Source organism: Podarcis raffonei, chromosome 10, assembly GCF_027172205.1.
Source record: "Podarcis raffonei isolate rPodRaf1 chromosome 10, rPodRaf1.pri, whole genome shotgun sequence".
NCBI lineage: Eukaryota > Metazoa > Chordata > Lepidosauria > Squamata > Lacertidae > Podarcis > Podarcis raffonei.
Genome location: NC_070611.1, coordinates 10,287,398 through 10,309,864, shown reverse-complemented (window position 1 = coordinate 10,309,864; position 22,467 = coordinate 10,287,398). Strand labels below are relative to the sequence as shown.

Sequence of the window (22,467 nt, the reverse complement as noted above, 5' to 3'; positions counted from 1 at the left end):
ACTAGCACAAGTATTTCCAAATATTTATTATTTGTGTGTCTTTGTGGGTTTTATTTTAACAAAATTTAATATACCACTCGATTGTTTAAAAAAACCCTCTGAGCAATTTAAAGGTAAAGGTAAAGGTACCCCTGCCCGTACGGGCCAGTCTTGACAGACTCTGGGGTTGTGCACCCATCTCACTCAAGAGGCCAGGGGCCAGCGCTGTCCGGAGACACTTCCGGGTCACGTGGCCAGCGTGACAAGCTGCATCTGGCGAGCCAGCGCAGCACACGGAAACACCGTTTACCTTCCCGCCAGTAAGCAGTCCCTATTTATCTACTTGCACTTAGGGGTGCTTTTGAACTGCTAGGTTGGCAGGCGCTGGGACCGAGCAGCGGGAGCGCACCCCGCCGCGGGGATTCGAACCACCGACCTTTTGATCGGCAAGCCCTAGGCGCTGAGGCTTTTACCTACAGCGCCACCCGCGTCCCTCTGAGCAATTTACAACAATATAAAACAAAATATTGTTTTTTAAAAAATTCAAAAGATGATTGAAATCAATAGTAACTAAACAATAAAACACATGTAACTTCTATATGTCTGGATAGAACTAACCTATATTTATTTATTTATCTGTTTAACTCTTAACAGTTAGGGTTCTTTATATTTATATTATGGAATCTGCTGGTGTAATGTTATTTCTGGAAAGGTGAGCCGTGTCTGACTGTCACCAGCAATTGTGTGTGAATTTTGGTTTGTTAGGTGATCGGTGTGATGAATGCCCTGGTGGGTTCTACAGGAATCCAGATGCAGTAGCCAGCCAATGTCTTCCATGCTCCTGTAATAATAACATTGATGTGGCAGATCCAGACTCCTGCGACAAGGACACTGGGGAGTGTTTGAAATGCTTGCACAACACCCATGGACCAAGCTGCGAGTTCTGTAAACCAGGTTACTTTGGATCTGCATTCCTTCAAAACTGTAGAAGTAAGCAAACAACTTTTATAGATTACAAATCAAGGACTGAGCACATAAAGGAAAATAAAATATGTGTGGCTAGAATGAATTATGCACGTTAATGAAAACATAATGGATTCTCCTTAGTAGCATGATCTATTCTGGCTATAATATTATTGCATAAGGTGGAATGTTTGGGAGTAGAGCAATTGATGGCAAGATGAAAGAAGGTTACACAGTTGGTTAAAGGTGTTCTAGGACCAATGCTGATAGGGAGAGTCAAAAGGCACGTACAGAGAATTCAGTTTTGAAAATACCATAATTTTCGCTCCATAAGACGCACTTTTTTCTTCCTGAAAAGTAAGGGGAAATGTCTGTGCGTCTTATGGAGCGCATGCGTGGTCCCTGGAGCCGAATTGCCCAGGGGCAAAAAGCAGATCATTATATATATATATATATATATATATATATATATATATATATATATATATATAAAAGAGGGAAGTGTATGTTGAAACAAAGCTCCTGATCACAAGCGATCGGAAGCAAGATAAGGGAAACTAGCAATAAAGGAGGCTGCCTGGGAGGGGAGAGGTAAAGACAGCAAACTTGCAAGGAGAGGAGACAGGAAGACTAAATCAATGAGAAGAGAAATTAGAAGAAAAGGAGGAGCAAAAAGCTGTTCCAGCTAAGGAAAAGACACTAAGGCAAACAAGAGGGAAGGGAGTGTTGAAAGGAAGCAGCTGATCGTTAAGCGATCGGGAGGGAGATAAGGGACGCTAGCGATAAAGGAGGCTGCCTGGGAGGGGGGAGGTAAAAGAACATGGATCCTCAGGATTTTTACATTGGGTCACCCCAAATTCACCATCAGATCACATAGCATGTACATGGCTGCAGCCTACACCCAAAAAAACACGCATCCACTGTTTTGTGGGGCCGCAATGGCGCAAAAACGTGGTTACAAAGCACGAATCCACATGGATCCTCAGGATTTTTGCATTGGGCTACCCCAAACTCACTGTCAAATCACATGTCTATGGCCACAGCATGAACCACAAAAATCACGCACCCACTGTTTCGTTCAGAATATTTTTTTTCTTGTTTTCCTCCTCTAAAAACTAGGTGTGTCTTATGGTCAGGTGCATCTTACGGAGTGAAAAATATGGTACCTGGTTTACACATGCAGCTGTGAGCTTAAGACACCATCCCTAACCTACTTCGAAGTGACATTGCAGGATAGGCACTTTCCTGCCAGTTTCTAATATAGTTCACAGAATTGTAGAGTTGGAAGGGACCAAGGGTCATCTAGTCCACCTCCCCCCAGCAATACGTGAATTCTGACTATAGCCATCCCTGGGTGGGCTCAAGCAACCAACATTCTGGTTAATAGCCAGATGCACTGACCCACAGCGCCACGGGAACAAATTTGTCTGTTATGGAGGGAGCACTATTACAACGAAAGTGACAGATATATAAGAAATACAGGACAGGAAGACTCCGAGATGAAGCCTGTTGACCTGGTTCATGCCTAGTTGACAGACTGGATAGTGATGACAACAAAGGACACAGAGGGCACTCTGGGAAAGAAAGTTTCAGAGAATTTCAGTCTTGGACATATTGCAGCTGAGGTGGTAAATGTTTGAGATGCAGATGTGGATTCAGGATTGAGCAGAGGGGAAGGGGTTTTGGTCAAGGACAGAAGATGCAGGAGTGCTATTCTGAGGCAGAGAAAACAGCAGAGGGACCAAAAAATGAAGCCCAAGGAACTCCACTAGAAAGGGATGAAAGCAGAGGGGAACATGTTCCTGATGGAAGTAAAGAACAAAGAACTACTAGACAGACAGGAAGAAAACAAGCTGAGAACAGAGTTCACGGCCTGGACCCTCGTGCCCACAGGACCGCCTCTCCCGGAATGCCCCATGGAGGACCTTAAGGTCCATATATAGCAACACCCTAGTGGTCCCGGGCCCTAAGGAAGTTAGATTAGCCTCAACCTGAGCCAGGGCCTTTTCAACACTGGCTCCTGCCTGGTGGAACGCTCTGCCTCATGAGACCAGGGCCCTGCGGGATCTGATTTCTTTCCGCAGGGCCTATAAGACAAGAGTTGTTCCGTCTGGCCTTTGGCTTGGAGCCAGTTTGATTCCCTCCCCCTCTTTCTTTTTACCTTCCTCCTCCTGTGAAGAGGCTGCATTTTAATGTTTTAATGTTGTATTTTAATAAACTTGTTTTTATTATTGATTGTTAGCCGCCCTGAGCCCGGTCTTGGCTGGGGAGGGCAGGGTATAAATAAAATTTATTATTATTATTACAGATAAATTGATGTTTACAATGTAAGGTAACTTAAATTCCTGGTAGAACATTCCTTTTTTTTTTAAATAAAGGGAATATTTCCATAACTAACTGTTCTCTTTACAGAATGTAACTGCAATCCTTTGGGTGTGGACCCAGTGAAATGCCCATCTGGAAATGGCTTTTGCATGTGTGATCAGATGACGGGAATATGCCCTTGCTTGCCTCATGTGGTAGGCGCCAAGTGTGATCAGTGCGCTGCTGGCTACTGGAACATGGTCCAAGGAACCGGATGTCGCATCTGTGACTGCAATCCAAGACATTCCCAGAACAACTTATGTGATCAGGCAAGGCTATTGAGCTGAGTCTCCATTTATAAATTATAATGTCGCTAAATTTTAATGCCTTGTCTTAAGGATTTCCTCTTACCCGCTGTTTCTCAAACAGTGGGCCAGGATAAGGGTTACCAGACATCCCCGTTTCCCAGGGACAGTCCCTGGATTTGCGAATAAGTCCCTGGACAAATTCCAACCCCAGAATGTCCCCGGATTTCTTTTTTTTTTATTATTATTAATTTTTATTAAAGGGTTTTTTTATAACAACAAAAACAAAACAATACAATACAATACAATAAACACAACAAAAAAACAAAAAAACAAGTACAATTTCAGATCTTATTTTCTTGTACCTTACTTCTCCGACTTCCTCATGCCTCCCTTTTCTGTATTCCAATTTCTAATCATTTATTCAGCAAATCTTCCCTTATTTTAACTTAGTTTGATCTTACTTATTCTCCTTGTCTTATCCATTACCAATAGTAACCATTTATTTTCTAATCCAACATCATTTTAACTTTCATTAATTTTATAATATTTCTTTAAATAGTCCTTAAATTTTTTCCATTCTTCTTCCGCTGCTTCTCTTCCCTGGTTTCGAATTCTGCTCGTCATCTCTGCCAGGCCCATGTAGTCAATCACCTTCATCTGCCATTCTTCCAAGGTGGGTAGATCTTGTGTCTTCCAGTACTTTGCAATGAGTATTCTTGCTGCTGTTGTAGCATACATAAAAAAAGTTATATCCGTCTTTAACACCCCTTGGCCGACAATACCCAAGAGAAAGGCCTCTGGTTTCTTAGGGAAGGTATATTTAAATACCTTTTTCAGTTCATTATAGATCATTTCCCAGAATGCCTTAATCTTCGGGCACGTCCACCAGAGGTGAAAGAATATGCCTTCCTTTTCCTTACATTTCCAACATTTATTGTCAGGCAAATGGTAAATCTTTGCAAGCTTGACTGGGGTTATGTACCACCTATAGATCATCTTCATAATATTTTCTCTTAAGGCATTACATGCCGTAAATTTCATCCCGGTGGTGAATGTCCCCGGATTTCATCTAATGTCCCCGGGAAATGCAGCAGTGGCAGTCTCAGCAGCCCAGAGCAGTTGGCTCTGGTTGGCTTCAGGAACTGCTTGGAAGTCGCCCTATGGTGGTGGTGCAGGAGCTCAAAGATGCAGTTTCCGGGCTGCCTCCACCTTCCCTGACCCCAGCAACTAAGCTGTGAAGGGAGGCTTCATGCCGCCTATCGGAGCAGCCTGCCAACTCCTATTTGCGTGCAAGCAGGAGCGGGGCAGGGATGTCTCAGGTAGGCAACACTAACGCCTCACATCATATGTAACTGATATACAGAAAAGACTTTGCTTTTTTTTAAAAAAAAATAATGTTTTATTAAGTTTTACAAAAAAATACCATACAGAAGAAAAACAATACATATTAAAACACCAACAAATACCAACAATTAAAACACAACAAATAGAAAAAAGGGGAAAAAATATAACAAGCCAGAAAAAAGGAAAAAATTATTAAAACATTTAGCACAAAAAAAGAAAAGAAAAAAGAGAAGAACCTCTTTTCAGATTCTTATCATTCATTGCCTTATTTTCCTGACTTCCACCCGCCTCCCTTTCTTGTATTCCACTTTAAAAATTGATCAGCAAATTCATTCTTATTAGTTTTATCCTTAAGTAATTTCCCTCACGTATTATACTTTCCCGATTTTCATCCAATGTCTATCCCTTCTTTCATACTCTTGTTTCCCTTATTTACTAGAACCCCTTCATTTCATTTCAATGTCATCAGCATTCAAAGATTTTACAGTGTTTTTGTAAGTAGGTTTTATACTTCTTCCAATCCTCCTCCAACCGCTCTTCTCCTTGATCTCGTATTCTGCTGGTCATTTCTGCCATTTCCATGTAGTCCATTACTTGCATCTGCACACAGAAAAGACTTTGCAACCTGAGAAAAGAGACAATGCACATACTTTTGTAAACAAAGAAAATCTTTAATTATTTTTTTAAAAAACCCTGCTCTTTAAGACAGTAATCTGAAAACTCACACATTCTGAAAAGAAACTATTTTTGCTTTGTTGATGGAAATGCAAAAATAAGAGCAAGTTTTAAGGTTTTTTTCAGAGCTAGAGATCAGAAAAAAACCCTGAAAAGAAGTGCTGACATACATATGAGTTGGCAGTTTAAGTAGCATTGGGGGGGGGGGGATTGCAAAAAAGCCAGGGAGTCGGTTAAGCCTGTTTCTCACTGTAGACTCTTTTTGCAGCTCACAGGTCAATGTCTGTGTAAAGTGGGCTATACTGGAAGACGTTGCGACGCATGCGATGAAAATTATTTTGGTGATTCTCAAATCCATTGTTTCTGTAAGTACTGTAGTAGTATGTAGCAGAAATCCTAACATTCTTTTAATTGAAAACAGAATATTTGTACCCCTCAGATTTGAACAATCATTGCAATGTTTTAGATGTTTATAGATGTCTTTATTTTATTTTTAATTGTATTATTTAGTTGTTTTGATTTTGCCTCCTTGGGCTCCTTTGGGAGGAAGTGCGAGATATAAATTATCATTATTATTAATGTCTAGAAACTCTTTTTTGGGGCAAGCGAATGAGTGGATTGTAATGCAAGCTGCAGATGAAATTGATTATCTCAATTCCTTCCAATCTTGCTTCCACATAAGGAATGGTCTCAGGGAACCTTCAGACTGGAGTACTGTATTGCACTCCAGAAGGGACTGTCCATGAAAATCATTCAGAAATGACAACCAGTACAACATGCTTATACGTGCTATGTATTTTTATTCCATCATGCTAGTTTTGTGTGATCTGTACTGGTGGACCTTTAAGGCCTTAAACAGCTTGGGACCTGGGTACATTAAGGACTTCTTTCTTCCGTATATTGGTTTTTAAAATCTGATTATTTATTTGCTAGTTTACTCTGATTTTTTAATAATTATTCTGATGACTATTTTAGAATTTGTATTGTTCTTTTAGGGTTTTTTATGTTAATGCTTTGACTTTCTGATTGAGTTTAGCTCTAGAGATTGCATTTTTATATTGTCAGATTTTGATGAGTAAACTGCCCTGAGTTTCCTCAAAAAATTAGGCAGGATATACATTAAATGAATGAATGAATGAATGACCTTATTCTGTTTCTATCCTATTTCTCTAACATATAACTTATACATTTCATTTCATTTATTTATTTATTTTAAGGTCTGGGTGAAATTGTTTTATTGTGTATTTTAATTATGCATGTTTACCTTGGATCATGAACGCCTTGGTACTCGGACGTTTTGGCTCCTGAACACCGCAAACCCGGAAGTGAGTGTTCCAGTTTGCGAATGTTCTTTGGAACCCGAACATCCAATGGGGCTTCCGATTGGCTGCAGGAGCTTCCTGCAGCCAATCAGAAGCCACACCTTGGTTTCCAAACATTTTGGAAGTCGGACGGACTTCCGGAACGGATTCCATTCATCTTCCAAGGTATGACTGTATATTTTTTTGAAATCTGTTCTGCACGTACAAACTGCTTAGAAACCATATTGGAAATTAGGTGGCATATAAATGTACTGTAATTATAATTGTAATAACTTCATTCGTCAATTATCAGCAGTTATAACATACTGTGCTTTCACCCCCCCCCCCTTGCCAGCGTGTAAGTGTAGCACGGACGGCACTCTGACACCCGGGTGCGATAAAGACACTGGAGCCTGCAACTGCCGTGTTGGGGTCACTGGAAGATTCTGTGACCAATGTGCTCGGGGCTACATGCAGGAATTTCCTTCCTGCCGTCGCTGCCACGTTTGTTTTGATCAGTGGGATAACGCCATTACTTCCCTGTCTCAGAAAACCCAACAATTAATGAGGTTTGCCGCAACGCTGGGAGATAAGAGACAGACAATGCCTGGCTGTGATGTAGACCTCAAAGGCCATGAAGATACAATTTCTGAAATAGAAAGAATCCTAAAAAGCCCCACCCTCTTGCCAGAGGTGCTGTTGAGCATGAAGAAGGAGCATGGCTACATCCGGTGAGATGCGTTTCCTTAGACAGGAGTTGCTCATTTGTTCATCATTTAACAGATATTTATTTAAGCAGGTCACAGGCTGTGGAGAAGCTACTGAAAGCTTGGGGTCCAGATTCAGCTCCCTAAAATGCTGCACATCTTGTTTCTCCTCCAATAATACTCAGTTCAGCTGCTTTCACCCATGCTGAGGCATAAATGGGGCTTCTTAATCCACCCATCCTGTAGCAAGAACAATAACAAAAGTTCCAGCAGGGTCCTTTGCTTGTCTTTTTACATCAGTTGCTCATTCAGTTCAAAAGCTAAGGTACAGGTAAATGGGAATGAACAACTGAGGGACCTAGAGGAAGAACTCTGTCAAAGTTTCTCTTTTTACCAGACCTCAGCACCCAGGGGACGCGGGTGGCGCTGTGGTCTAAACCACTGAGCCTCTTGGGCTTGCTGATCAGATGGTCGGTGGTTTGAATCCCTGCAACAGGGTGAGCTCCCATTCCTCGGTCCCAGCTCCTGCTAACCAAGCAGTTCAAAAGCACGCCAAAAAGTGCAAGTAGATAAATAGGGACCACTCCGGCGGGAAGGTAAACAGCGTTTCCGTGCACTGCTCTGGTTTCGGGGTTCCATTGCGCCAGAAGCGGCTTAGTCATGCTTGGCCACATGACCCAGAAACACTGTCTGCAGACAAACGCCAGCTCCCTTGGCCTGTAAAGCGAGATGAGCGCCGCAACCCTACATTCATTCGCGACTGGACTTAACTGTCAGGTGTCCTTTACCTTTACTTTACCTTTACAGCACCCAGTAAGGTAAAGGTAAAGGAACCCCTGATTGTTAGGTCCAGTTGTGGACGACTCTGGGGTTGCGGCGCTCATCGTTCTTTACTGGCTGAGGGAGCCGGGGTACAGCTTCCGGGTCATGTGGCCAGCATGACTAACTAAGCCACTTCTGGCAAACCAGAGCAGCGCACGGAAACACTGTTTACCTTCCCGCCGGAGCGGTACCTATTTATCCACTTGCAGTTTGACGTGCTTTCGAACTGCTAGGTTGGCAGGAGCAGGGACCGAGCAACGGGAGCTCACCCCGTCACGGGGATTCGAACCGCTGACCTTCTGATCAGCAAGCCCAAGAGGCCCAGTGGTTTAAAAAAACTTCAGGGAAGTTTTTAATGTGTGACATTTTAGTGTATTTTTGGCCTTTGTTGGAAGCTGCCCAGAGTGGACCACAGCGTCACCCGCGTCCCTTATATGGTAGGCTAAAATGCTAGGCCCCATATGGCCCACTGCAGCTGAAAGTGGCCTTTCTTTACATTAATAAAAACTTCTTTGCTGGCCCAGTGCTCTGACGAAAGCAGCCGCAGCACTTGCCATCATCTTTATTTCCCCAGAATGCATCTGGGCCTTGACATGAGCTAAGCATGATAACACATAACCTCAGATGACCTTTTTTCAGGGTCAATTTTGTTTTTTCACTTTCATTGTAACTGGGGTAGAACTGACCCAAAGGCCAGAAGAGTAAAATAAATAAAATCATTATTTTTCACAAAATGAAGGAAAGATGCCCCAGAAATACCAATTCATTTGTGGTCTACCTGGAACATCAAATGATGGAAGACTGACATACAAGTTTTATGGGGTTCCCACACACCCCCAGTGCTGCTTTTAACTCCACCTGTCGTCAGAGGATGTCACACTTCCAGAAACAGACCTATAAATATTTGGGGCTTGCCTCCAATCTTAGGGTAGCTGTGGTACCACAATCTGGCATTTCCTTTACGTTTAGCATGTGCTGCCTTTCCAACTGATGCTATGGATTTTTTTAGTCTGGGATACATCAATTGTAAATATTACCAAAGTGAATTAGACAGCTATTGCTAAATTGAATGTGCAATAGGGATAAAAGAGGAACTCAGTTCAGTTTTTTGCATTTAAAGCTGAATCAATCAAATTTGCAATTCCCAAAACAATACTAGAACCTGAAACACGGCCATCCTTTGAAATTTGCGCTTTCCTGAATTTTGCGGTGCAGTTCTCCAACCAGTGTTAAAAAAAATACATATATTAGGTGAAATTGTGCCTAAAAATGAATATATTCATGAAAATAACATACATGCCCCATATTAGGCGAAATTGCTCAACAAATTTGCACATCTGTCAAAACTGCATACAAGGATGTGTTTATTAGGAGAAATTAACACTAAAATGCTGGATAATTTTCACGAGGATTTATTTTTAAATCGCAGATTGCTGCAGAAATGTAGAGAGCTGAATTTAAGGTAAATGAGAAGATAAGATAAATGAGAAACTGAGAAGACTGAAACCGACAGATGCGTCCATCCCTAATGTCATACCCATATTAATGTAGAATCTGCCTAATACAGAAAGTACAAAAAAGAATGCCATCCTCGTAACAAGCTAAAGTGATGTGCATCTAGATTCAGTAACAGAAAATTTAGAATTTAGGAGTTTGAAGGGAAGTTGGAAACCATCTAGTGCAGCTGCCTCCCTGCTCAAAGCAGGAATCCTGTCCAAAAACTGTTGGGTTCAAGATGCTGTGATTTCCCAGGAATATAGTCAAGACTAGTAAAAACCCATCAGTGTACTAGGTTAGGATGCTAAGTTTAACCCTAAATCTTAGATGGCTGCTGATCTGTTGTTGTTCTTTCTAGACAAAAGGTTTTGGAAATGTATCGGCAACCTGGCTTTCTGGACCAGTTCCCTGACCTCAACAGCATGATAGAAGGCATTAGGAAAGATGCTGACCATCTGTCTGAAACCCTGCAAAAGATGTCTGAGCTGCATCAAAAGAATCATTACATTCACCTCCAAGGTAGGAAGGGCCAATAATTAAACTTTATTAAATTACATGGGGGTGGGGGGAACATCACCACAAGCCCTTGTAGTGCAGAGGTTTCAGACCTTCAGAATTTATATTTAAATTGAAACACTTAATCTATCAAGGTGAAAACTCGGTTGCTAGTCTTCTTGAGCAGCTTGAATGTCCCATAGCGATATAGTTTCAGTCATTCCAAATTTAACGAAGTTGCGTTGTTTCAGAAAGCAAGCTAAATCTGAGAAGTCTGCCTGGGTCCTGCAATCCCAGGAATGCTCAGGCCCTTCTGCAGCTCATGTTTCATTTATTATTATTTTTTAACGTGCATGTTAATTGCACTCATGCAATTAATGTCAATCCAGTTTAGTCCTTTGCAAACCCATTTAACAGAGGAGCAAAGGAGGAACCATGCAATGCAATCATATGCATAATTGCTTAGAAGTAGGACCCACTGTATATGGGGCGCAGGTGGCGCTGTGGGTTAAAGCACAGAGCCTAGGGCTTGCCGATCAGGAGGTCGGCGGTTCGAATCCCCACGACGGGATGAGCTCCCGTTGCTCGGTCCCTGCTCCTGCCAACCTAGCAGTTTGAAAGCACATCAAAGTGCAAGTAGATAAATAGGTACCGCTCCAGCGGGAAGGTAAACGGCGTTTCCGTTCGCTGCTCTGGTTCGCCAGAAGCGGCTTAGTCATGCTGGCCACGACCCAGAAGCTGTACGCTGGCTCCCTCGGCCAATAAAGCGAGATGAGCGCCGCAACCCCAGAGTCGGTCACGACTGGACCTAACAGTCAGGTGTCCCTTTACCTTTTCCTTACGACCCACTGTGTTCAGTGTGGGTTCCTTCTCGGAAACTGGGCACTGGACTGCACCCTTCATTGCAAGTGAATTCCTTTGAAAGCAAAAGAAGTCAGCAGCTCTGAGTGTATTCCACTTGACCACAACTGGAACTGGGGTGTGTGGGTGGGAAACCCATGTAAGCTTCAGTTTCCCCTGAAGAGTTTTGGTCGAGAGCAAAATAATAGTTTCAGATTATTCTGTCATTCCCACAGAAGTGGGAATGACATGTGATGATCATGCACATCAATTTCTGTTTGACCGTGAGAGCAGCACTAGGCATGGACGCAAACACTGCTCTGTGTTTCTATGTTTGACTACTGTATAAACTAAATGCTAAATCAGGGGTCGGCAAACTTTTACAGCAGGGGGCCAGTCCACTGTCCCTCAGACCTTATGGGGGGGCCAGACTATATTTTTTTTGGGGGGGGGATGAACGAATTCCTATGCCCCACAAATAACCCAGAGATACATTTTAAATAAAAGCACACATTCTGGTCATGTAAAAACACCAGGCAGGCCCCACAAATAACCCAGAGATGCATTTTAAATAAAAGGACACATTCTACTCATGTAAAAACATGCTGATTCTTGGACTGTCCGCAGGCCGGATTTAAAAGGTGATTGGGCCGGATCCGGCCATCGGGCCTTAGTTTGCCTACATATGTGTTAAATGCATCTAGTTTAAATGCATCACTTGAAGTTGTGTGTGCAGGGCTGTGTACACACTCCCGTTTACTTTGAATCCACCACCAGTTTCGGAAGCAGTGTACACAATCCACATCTATCCTGTCATTTTTTATTGAAATACTATGTTTTGACGCATTCTTCTCTGAATTGGGGGAGGGGGGGAAGCATGACCTAGCCTATGTTTTAAGCAGATAAAGTGTACAAAAGCGTATGTGTGTGCTTCGCTCTCAATGGCTATTGTAAAGGGTCCAGTTGTGACCGACTCTGGGGTTGCGGCGCTCATCTCGCTTTACTGGCCGAGGAAGCCGGCGTACAGCTTCCGGGTCATGTGGCCAGCATGACTAAGCCGCTTCTGGCGAACCAGAGCAGCGCACGGAAACGCCGTTTACCTTCCCGCTGGAGCGGTACCTATTCATCTACTTGCACTTTGACGTGCTTTCGAACTGCTAGGTTGGCAGGAGCAGGGACTGAGCAATGGGAGCTCACCCCGTTGCGGGGATTCGAACCACTGGCCTTCTGATCGGCAAGCCCTAGGCTCTGTGGTTTAACCCACAGCACCACCTGCATCCCACATGGCTATTGTCGGACCCCTTTTTTGTCAGAACCGTGGTGCAAGGGAAAGTGGATTAACTCTTTCCTCCTCCTGCCACAGAATTGGGGAAATTTTCTTTCTGAAGCTGCTATTACCCCAGGAGTGAGAATTTCCATGAGTGCCAGTGCAAACTTCCATCTCTGGGCTGATAGCAGCTTTGGGTAGGGGCTGGATGATTTTCATCAGATCTGTGATATTATTTTTTTTAATAAAATTTTTATTGGCTTTTCAACATATATTATAAGACACTACAAACAACAAACACAGACAGACAAACATATAAACATGTATAATTTCATAAATTTTTTCATGTACCCAATTTCAACGACTTCCCCATGCCTCCCTTTTCTGCATCCCTATTTTAAACTTTTTCAGCAACCCCTGATCTAAATTACTTATAAATTCCTTTCTTTAACCCTTTTCTTTCCTCTTGTCCAATCATTTATCTCTGCAAATCTGCTATGCTTTACCCATAACATTTTAACACTCACTAATTTTACAAGAATTTTTAAGATAAAATTTGAATTTCTTCCAATCTTCTTCCACCGTCTCTTTCCCTTGGTCACGGATTCTGCCCGTCATCTCTGCCAGTCCCATATAGTCAATCACCTTCGTCTGCCACTCTTCCAGCGTGGGTAGTTCTTGTGTCTTCCAATACTTTGCTAGTAGAGCTCTTGCTGCTGTTGTAGCATACATAAAAAACGTCCTATCTTTCTTTGACACCAATTGGCCTACCATGCCCAGGAGAAAAGCCTCTGGTTTCTTATGAAAGGTACACTTAAGCACCTTCTTAATTTCATTATAAATCATTTCCATCAGATCTGTGATAGAGGAGGAAAGGATTTAAACTCCCTCCTCACATACCATGATCCTGGCAACAGGACACCTCACACACCCTGAGCTGGGATCTCAAAGAGGAGAGCCCATTTATTTCAGTGGGTCCCATCTTCAATATATGAAGTGAAACAAGGCAAAGTAATGTTGTCATTTGATTCAGATTCCCTCAACAAAATAAATAACTATTACCAAATAACGTTGTCGGCCGGAGAGAGGATCAGTGGCTCAAAGTCTGTCCTAACACACGGAGGAAAAACCAGGAGTAATACATTTCGCATGTTAGATGATTTAGTTTCAAAAGAAAGTGCTGCGCTGGGGCAGCTGAAGTTGTTCAACATTTCAGATATTCAACATCTAAATGAAAAGGTAAGTCTTAGTTCCTTGCAGAAGGTATAACTTTACTGCTCATAATGAATAATTCAGCCATCACAGCATGGCTGGTGAGACATCATACGTATTTGTTTTATTGTGTAAATTGCCCTGAAAAAATATATGTTCTTAGGCAGTTTGGAAGGCTTTGACCCGATAGAGAGGGGCATAAATTGTGGAAACGAAGAAAGCCAACCTGTAAACCACAGTGGCAGAACTCTGCATTTTTGGTTGAGAGTGAGCCCCATTAAACCCCAACAAGTCATATTCTGTAGTAAATGTGGTTCATATTGATATGTATAAATAAGAAACATGCTTCTTCACAGTTACTACTGGGAATGCATGTCTGGTGTGGACAGGGTTTAACGTCTGCAAGAGAAGAAAATGCGTTTATCATTGTGTCCAGTGTTCTGGAGTGCCATAAAAACTTTTTTAAGGGTTCCTCATTGGAAACATTAGTAATGCTGTCCTTAGAGACTTTGGGAGGAATTCAACATCACAGTCTTTCCGATTGTTCTGTCAGTGCAAACATTTCTGCTTGCAAAATTGAATTAGCACCCGTCCCCTCTACCAATGCACTCTTCTGTGGATTCTCCTGACCCCCCAGAGCAGAGTGGGGAGAGGTGTGGGGAGAAGCGGAAAGGGAAAGCCCTGTTGCACTGGCTTCCGCTAGCATGCTAGGTTAGTTGAATCTGGGCCTATGGGTTGTATCCAACACTCGTCCTAGAACGATTGAAATGAATGGTCGTAAGTTAGTCATGTCTGTTAACTTCAATGGGTCTACAATGGGCATTTACCACCATACAGCTTCTGCTGCAGAGGAAACTTGATTGTGTTCCAAAGTGTGTTCTCAGGGCCAAGTTAAATGTGACACTTCTTCTCTTTTCTTTTGCAAAATGCAGCTGCACAGCAAATCTCAATTCACATTAGATTACAGTGAGGCACAACAGGCCTAGTTAGTGCCTTGTGCACACCCTGAAAGTTGTTGAGCTTTTTTCTACAAAAACGCAATCTTTGTGGTTGACTTGCCTAAGATCCAGGACAAAGCGCCGCCTTGCGGAACTTCCCACCCAGACGTCAATTCCGCCTTTGAAGTTCCGGGAAAATCCTGACATATGGCAGCCCTCCCTAATCCATAGCTCAGATTGCTTTGCAAATCAATGTGGGGAGGGTTCTCTCAAGGTAGAAAGTTTTTGAAAAACCATTAATTTAAAAGAAGGCTTCATATTTCACCTTTCTGAGGTAGATGAAGAGCATACAAATGTAACATTTTCGAGCTCTCTTCTAGCACATTTCATTAATATCATGTTGTATTATTGCTTCCTTCAACCAGTACATTTGTTTCGATGCAGATATGTGGGTTACCAGGAAACTTCCCTTGTGGTGTATCAGATTGCGGTGGGGCTTTATGCCGAGATAGCAAGGGAAACAGACATTGCGGCGGCCCAAACTGCAATGGAGCACTCCCTCTTTCTACAAATGCTATCAGAGAAGGACGTCAGACAGTCCTGTTGTTAAATAACTTGACCAACCAAATGCAAGGATCTGAAGAGAAGGTACCGCATGTAACAGCAATCTTGTGTGTTTCAATGTAAACTTATTTTTGAGCTACGAAAGGTTTTTACAAAATTCTAATTTTCCCCAAGATATGCCAGTATCTTATTATATCTACAGTATTGAAATGTAGGTTTTTGTATGCTACTACATTTTCGTTTTGCCATCTTATTATGACTTTGTTTTCGTAGTGTTTGAAATGCATCCGTTTCTTTGTTGTAAGCCACTTCTGAGCATGGTTGTTTTTTGTGGGAAAATGGCATACCAATAAAAATGAATGAACGACCCAACCCTTAGGCTCCTTAAGTATGGCTTAGAGAGTTCCAGATTCAGATGGGCCCAGAAGTTACAAAAACAAATAGCGTTATTACACCCAATGGAACCATCTTATCAGTTAGGGATGTGAAATGTAGAAACAGGTTTAGGAAATATGAATTTGCTTTGTCAGGGAAAGTTAAACTTTAAAGAGATCAGTTCATTATTTAAATATCTGTCTACATATCTATCTACACTCACAGATTGAAGGCATAAGGAAAATGACTGGGGATACCAAAAAGAAAGCCTCGCTGATGGCTGAAGAGCTGGAGAAAAATAAAGATCAAATAGAAAGGGAAAGAGAAAGCATCAAATTGCTCATCAAGAGATTGAAGAACTTTCTCGTAGGCAAGTATGCTCAAAACCCATTTTTTGATCCACCTGTCTTAGATATATCTGTTGTTGTTGTTTAGTCGTTTAGTCATGTCCGACTCTTCATGACCCCCTGGACCAGAGCACGCCAGGCACACCTGTCTTCCACTGCCTCCCGCAGTTTGGTCAAACTTATGCTGGTAGCTTCAAGAACACTATCCAACCATCTCGTCCTCTGTCGTCCCCTTCTCCTTGTGCCTTCCATCTTTCCCAACATCAGGGTCTTTTCCAGGGAGTCTTCTCTTCTCATGAGGTGGCCAAAGTATTGGAGCCTCAGCTTCAGGATCTGTCCTTCCAGTGAGCACTCCGGGCTGATTTCCTTCAGAATGGATAGGTTTGATCTTCTTGCAGTCCATGGGACTCTCAAGAGTCTCCTCCAGCACCATAATTCAAAAGCATCAGTTATTCGGCGATCAGCCTTCTTTATGGTCCAGCTCTCACTTCCATACATCACTACTGGGAAAACCATAGCTTAAACTATACGGACCTTTGTTGGCAAGGTGATGTCTCTGCTTTTTAAGATGCTGTCTAGGTTTGTCATTGCTTTTCTCCCAAGATATATCTGTATATTCATATTATATGTTAGACCAAGGATATTGGGGCTTAAACAGTTCTTTCTCCACTTTTCCAAGAGGAGAGTGCCCCACCAGAAGACATAGAGAAAGTTGCAAACTACGTCCTGGGCCTCCAGTTGCCAGGGTCTCCCGAAGAGCTAAGGATGGTGCTCGACAAACTCAAGAGCCTCATGGCACACTGCGAGGTCTCCCCGACAGAGGTGAATGGGTTAAGTGAGCAAATGGAAGAGGCACAGGGACTATTGGCGAAAGCACAAGAAGCTGAGTAAGTACAAGATTGTCTTCCTTTACAGTCCTGCCATTGGGTGGGAGAGATTGGATGCGGCTGAGCAACTGCTATGCAAAGCCATGCTGAATGCAAAGCCATGCTGAATTGGAGATGAAGGAGTAGCTTTTCCTCACTTGTCCCTTTTCCCATTCCACCTCCCCATTGACTGTAAGGGGAGGGAAATTAGCTATGCCATCTCCAGGCCGGACATACATTCAGTTCTGATTCACGGGAATATCAGAGGAACAAGAGTGTTTGGGATCCTGGAAACCCAAGGGAGCCCCATCCTGCACCCTCAACATGCCCATGTACTCCAGTGAGTTTTGCACTGGTATATTGGGTGGACATAAATGCTGCGCTTATGACCCAGTCATAACATGAACAGCATTCATGCCACCCCCAACAATCTCTCAAGTAGCCTTTGGCTAACTTTTGGACCACTGTGTTGTGTCTGTGATTTGGAAACTATCCCTAAATCATAGAAAATTGTTTATCGGTCTGCCTTTGTTTTACATTCTGAAGTGCATTTTCAGCCCCACAATGGGTAGACCGATGTGAACTAAGTCATCTAAACATTCTATAAATGTACTCTTATACTAATGTTCTTGCCTCTTTCTTTCATCCTCTATTTTTATTGTAAGCTCCTTGTGGCAAAAACCTATTGTTTGTTAGAGCTCCGTGTGTGTGTGTGTGTGTGTGTGTGTGTGTGTGTGTGTGTTGCATATCTATATCTAACCGTCTATATCTCAGTGCCGTTTTTATACTTTTGAAGATCTGGGGTTTTTTATTACTTAGGAAAGTAGCAAAAAGTCTCCCAACACCTGATGAATTGATAAGCAGCTTGAAAGACATTGAAAATATTCAACGGCAAACCAGAGATGACTTTGCAAAGTTAAATGGAACAATAGAAGAAACCAAAACAAAAATCGCAAAGGTATCTTCTTTACAGTTAACTTTCATCAGAGACTTGTCAAAAGCGAGTAAGAGAATGTGCCAACAAGAGAATTTCACTAACATTTATTTCAACCCAATATCAAAGCAGTCTGTGGGTTTTTCTTTTTAATGTTATTGATGTCTTGCATCAATATATTCCTGTCAGCTTCTGCAAATAACAAAATTGCTCTTGTTCTTTTTGCTGCGTGTTTTCACATATTTCTGTCTTAAAGGGGGGAGGGCAGAATGAAGCTGCCAAGTATTTTCCGCTTTCAAAAGACTCCCTTTATTACAGTTAATTCTCTTAACTTTGAACTTCAGCATAGTAGTGGGGCGGACCAGGCGCCAACTCCCACATGGCTCCTGTTGATTAAGCCCTACCATTCCCATTTTGGAGCTTATTCCTGTCTCAGCTTTGTGGGCCATATCAGTCAGGTGGGTGGGAATAGCCTGGTGGAATGAGTTGCTTAGATAACAATGTTCCTTCCCAAACTGGTGCTGACAGAGGAAAAGCATTTTTTATACCAGGACAGTTTTATATGTGCCCCTCCATAAGTCTACATAAATTATCCCATTTCTACATAAATCTGTGATTTTTGTATTTTAAAAATCCTTCACCAGCAGGTACCAGGTTGGGTTATAACAATTTTAAAATGCATTTTTTAAAAAGCATGCCAGCTTTTAGGATACCTCCCCCCCATGCCCTGTTGATTTATTTATTAACTTGCTAACTTGATTTGCTATTTAAACAATGTACCTCCCATTCACACTAGATTATAGCTATGGAATCCTTGCTTAGTCTGTTTTGTGCATCTGAAGGAGCCAGGCCCATTGAAATCACTGACCCTAAGTAACTTAAGCCGATTGATTTCACTTGGTCTCCTCCAAAATTGTCTTGTTGGGTAATGAGTTAGAAGTATCCCATTGATTATATGATGATTCTTCTGCAGGCTGAGAACCACATGGACAAGACAGATGATGAATTAGTGGACTTTTCAGAAAAGCAGTCAGAGCTGGAAGATGAAATCGCTTCCTTGAAGACAAAACTGCAGATGAGCAGGGGCCAAGTCACCAATGCTAAATCAGAGGCTGAAAAAGCACAGAATCAAGCTGTAGCAACTAATAAGGTAATGCTGTAAGCTCACAATTTACGCAGGGGTTATGTTCTGAGAGGGACGCGGGTGGGGCTGTGGGTTAAACCACAGAGCCTAGGACTTGTCGATCAGAAGGTCGGCCGTTCGAATCCCGCGGCGGGGTGAGCTCCTGTTGCTCGGTCCCTGCTCCTGCCAACCTAGCAGTTTGAAAGCACGTCAAAGTGCAAGTAGATAAATAGGTACCGCTCCGGCGGAAAGGTAAACAGCGTTTCTGTGAGCTGCTCTGGTACGCCAGAAGCAGCTTAGTCATGCTCGGCCAGTAAAGCGAGATGAGCGCCGCAATCCCAGAGTCATCCGCGACTGGACCTAATGGTCAGGGGTCCCCTTTACCTTTATGTTCTGAGAATCCCACCTAAAGAACACCCAAAATTGTGTTCTTCACACTGGCAACTGTGTAAAAAAAACAGACAAATGCTACAGTTTAAAGGCACTGAATTACTCTACATCCAGATCACTAGCGAACCTAGGCTGAAGGAAATTTAAAAAGTCAATGACCTCAAGCTGTTGCAAATCTCTGATATCACAAGTTCAACACAAGCATAGTCTCAGTATGGGATTGACTAGAGTAAACCATATCATGACATGTCAAATGGAGGGGCTCATTTTGCGGCTAAAATGGGGGTGGGGGTTGACATCTCAGTTGGCCTTAAGCCAATATATTGTCCTATCTCTAACACCATTTTGGTTTGTTGCAAATAAAATATTTTAATCAATTCATGAAGTAGGCAAATATACCATTGGCTCAAGCATCTCTTGTATAATCCCTAGTGGAAAGAAATAAGTGCAAAAGCCGGGATACCATATTTGAGTAGAGTACAACCAATCCCATGCTGTAATAATCTCAACCTGTTATCATCATGGCAGAGGACAGGAAAGGAAGAGAATCTACATCTGTCATGGGCCTTGCAAGCAAGCCAGGACCCCTGCAAGAATAAAATGTTAGCTGTGTGCCATTAATCCACTTTAATTTCATTCAGATTCTGATTGACCTGAGATCTTTACTCTCTTTGTTGGAATTCACAAGAATAAAAGTCAGAAGGGTATTCTGCTTTGTTTTTTGTTTTGAATGTATGTATAATAACAGCATTAATGAAGTCTGAAGGTGAAAGTCAAATAGGATAGTGGGATTCTCCCTCTTTCTGAACATGTTGGATTACTTACTGAGATTTATTTATTTATTTTTACTGCCAGAAATAGTATGTTTATTTTTCTTCCCTAGTGGTATTTTTTCTTCAGTGACAATGTTTATTTTTTGGCCATAAAAATTGTTACTTGATTAAACCTTTAAAAAGCAAGCAAGAAAAACCAGACAACTAAATTTCGTAGCAGAGGTATAAAAAACAACAACACTTTTCATTGGGAAATATTCTCGTTACAGGAATTTGCTAATCTTAAAAAAGAATATGCCAGTTTACAAGAAAAGCTCAAAGCCAAAGGCCTTCCTTTGGAAACCTTAGAGAAACTGAATCGGTTGAGAAATGAGGCTGAGAAACTGGCTAAAGAGACTGAAAAGAAAATGAAAAGAATAGCAGGTATATATATTGAATTTACATATCCACTCAAGGATTCTTGCATGTTCCTCAGTGAATTATCGGGGGTCCCTCAATGAGAATATCAGTAGTGGTGGAAAAACATTCCAGAAATATAGCTTGTCTTCCACCACTGGTCTTTTCCTACAATACACGGCCACAGGGAATGTTCTGAGTCAGGGGTAGGGAGATTCCATGCTTGTGCAATATATTGAGATGCACCAATACAAGCCAGGTACAAAATAGTGGCTCAGTGGAAAAAGCCAATTACAGTGGTACCTTGGTTTAAGAACAGCTTAGTTTATGAACAACTTGGATTAAGTTTGTGAACTTTGCCTTGGAAGCAGAACATGTTCCGCTTCCTGTTGAGTGTGTTCCATTTGTAAATTGAGTCCCCCGCTGCTATGAGAAAGCACACCTTGGTTTAAGAACCCTTTGGTTTAAGAACGGACTTCTGGAACGGATTAAGTTCGTAAACCAAAGTACCACTGTTAGAATTCCTGCTCTGTGATTGCAGTCATGGGATTTTTGTCTATCACATGACGGTGTATGTTTTGACTCCACAGAGTGGGAAGTGACGGAGACAGGATGTTTGTGTTACTGTGTTCCGTGAAGTGAGACTATTGTCCTTTGTTCTTTCTCTCTTTGCTGTCTGATGCTAGAGAGATGTTGCAGTGCTCTGTGTGTGTTTATATGTAAATAAAGTAGATTAGCCAAAATGCTGAGTTGCTGAGGTCTGTTAACACAACTGCGCAAACTCTGCAGATCCCTAAGTGTGCCGATGTCTGTTGGCATTGGTTGCTGTGATGTTTGGGCAGAAGAAAGCTTTTGAAGCTCCCGAACGAAAGACCAGGAGGGAGAGAACATGCCAGTCTTCTTATGTCCTCAGATCAGAGTTTCTGCTAACCAAGGGAGGGAAGCGGGTGTGGAAGACAGGACTGCGAAATGAAAAGGAACTATAGCTGCATTATTCCGCCTCCCTCCTTGCCCCAGGAGATTTAAAGGCCCATATTTGGTGTCTGGGTTGCAAGATGGCAGCCCTAATGCAGAGGTTCCTTGACTGCCAAGCCAATATGAAAAAGAGGTGCTTCAAAAAAGAAAGTTTGGAAACTCAGGTTTTTGGGGGGGGGTGCAGTGATTTACAAGGATTTTATTTACTTAATTATACGTAACCACCTGGTGTTTTCTTTTTTTAATTTCAGATTTAGAAAATAAGATACAGGAGCTGAACCGGATTAAACAAAACAAGGCTGATCAGCTGAGACAACTGGAAGATCAAGTCACAGCTATCAAAGATGAGATTATGCAGCAGTCAAATAAATACGCTATTTGCAAAAGTTAATGAGTCTAATAATCTAACAATATAACTGTAAATGAACAAAGAGCTTTCCACGACCACTTTGTAATGATGAACAGTTTATAAATTGTATAATTATAACATCTAAGGTGATGTTGTGTGGTTTTCTATGCTAGTCCTTGACCTTTATGGGGATCAGTACTTTGCAGGGATGAGGTACACTACAGTATATGGATTGCTTTGCTGCTACACCAGGCACCTCGGCTCTCCAGATATCAAAAATCAAATCAAATATCTTTAATACGGTCAATGACCAGCAAGCAATTTATGAAATAAAATATGACATTATAAGTAATATTGTGCTACAGGTAACAGTGGAAATATGGCCAAATCACAGAATTGGTGCTTATGTTTATGACCAGGTTTCGACTTTTAAGGTTTTCAGGATTCAATTCAAATGTCACTACTGTTTATTGTCGTTCCTTCGATGTTTACAATTTGAACTCCGTTGCTGACATCATTGCTCGTCTTATTCTTGTTGCAATGTAACAGTACTTTGCCACAGGCCTGTTGATTTCGGGCTCTTTGTCAGCTAAGAGGTGTCTGATATAGGTGTCGTCTGTACTACGAGGTATTTTCCTCAGAATCGGCTCGATCAGCTCTTTTCTTGAGTCTCGGTATAATGGGCAATATAATATGACATCCCCGATGGTTTCGATTTCGTTG

General features: G+C 42.1%; 1 protein-coding gene across 2 annotated transcripts in view; it reads left to right on the top strand.

The window, feature by feature from the left end:
• The window catches only part of LAMB4 (laminin subunit beta 4), a 60,272-nt gene extending 38,383 nt beyond the window's left edge, over positions 1 to 21,889 (top strand). For both annotated transcript variants that reach the window (XM_053406117.1, XM_053406118.1), the window contains 13 exons: positions 745 to 969; positions 3,355 to 3,575; positions 5,842 to 5,938; positions 7,230 to 7,605; positions 10,259 to 10,419; positions 13,536 to 13,741; positions 15,097 to 15,300; positions 15,817 to 15,961; positions 16,618 to 16,825; positions 17,624 to 17,762; positions 18,712 to 18,888; positions 20,294 to 20,447; positions 21,647 to 21,889. In XM_053406117.1, coding sequence (XP_053262092.1) covers positions 745 to 969; positions 3,355 to 3,575; positions 5,842 to 5,938; positions 7,230 to 7,605; positions 10,259 to 10,419; positions 13,536 to 13,741; positions 15,097 to 15,300; positions 15,817 to 15,961; positions 16,618 to 16,825; positions 17,624 to 17,762; positions 18,712 to 18,888; positions 20,294 to 20,447; positions 21,647 to 21,786 — 2,453 coding nt within the window. In that variant the 3' untranslated portion in view covers positions 21,787 to 21,889. The remainder of the gene's footprint in view (positions 1 to 744; positions 970 to 3,354; positions 3,576 to 5,841; positions 5,939 to 7,229; positions 7,606 to 10,258; positions 10,420 to 13,535; positions 13,742 to 15,096; positions 15,301 to 15,816; positions 15,962 to 16,617; positions 16,826 to 17,623; positions 17,763 to 18,711; positions 18,889 to 20,293; positions 20,448 to 21,646) is intronic.
• Positions 21,890 to 22,467: the final 578 nt, after the last annotated feature.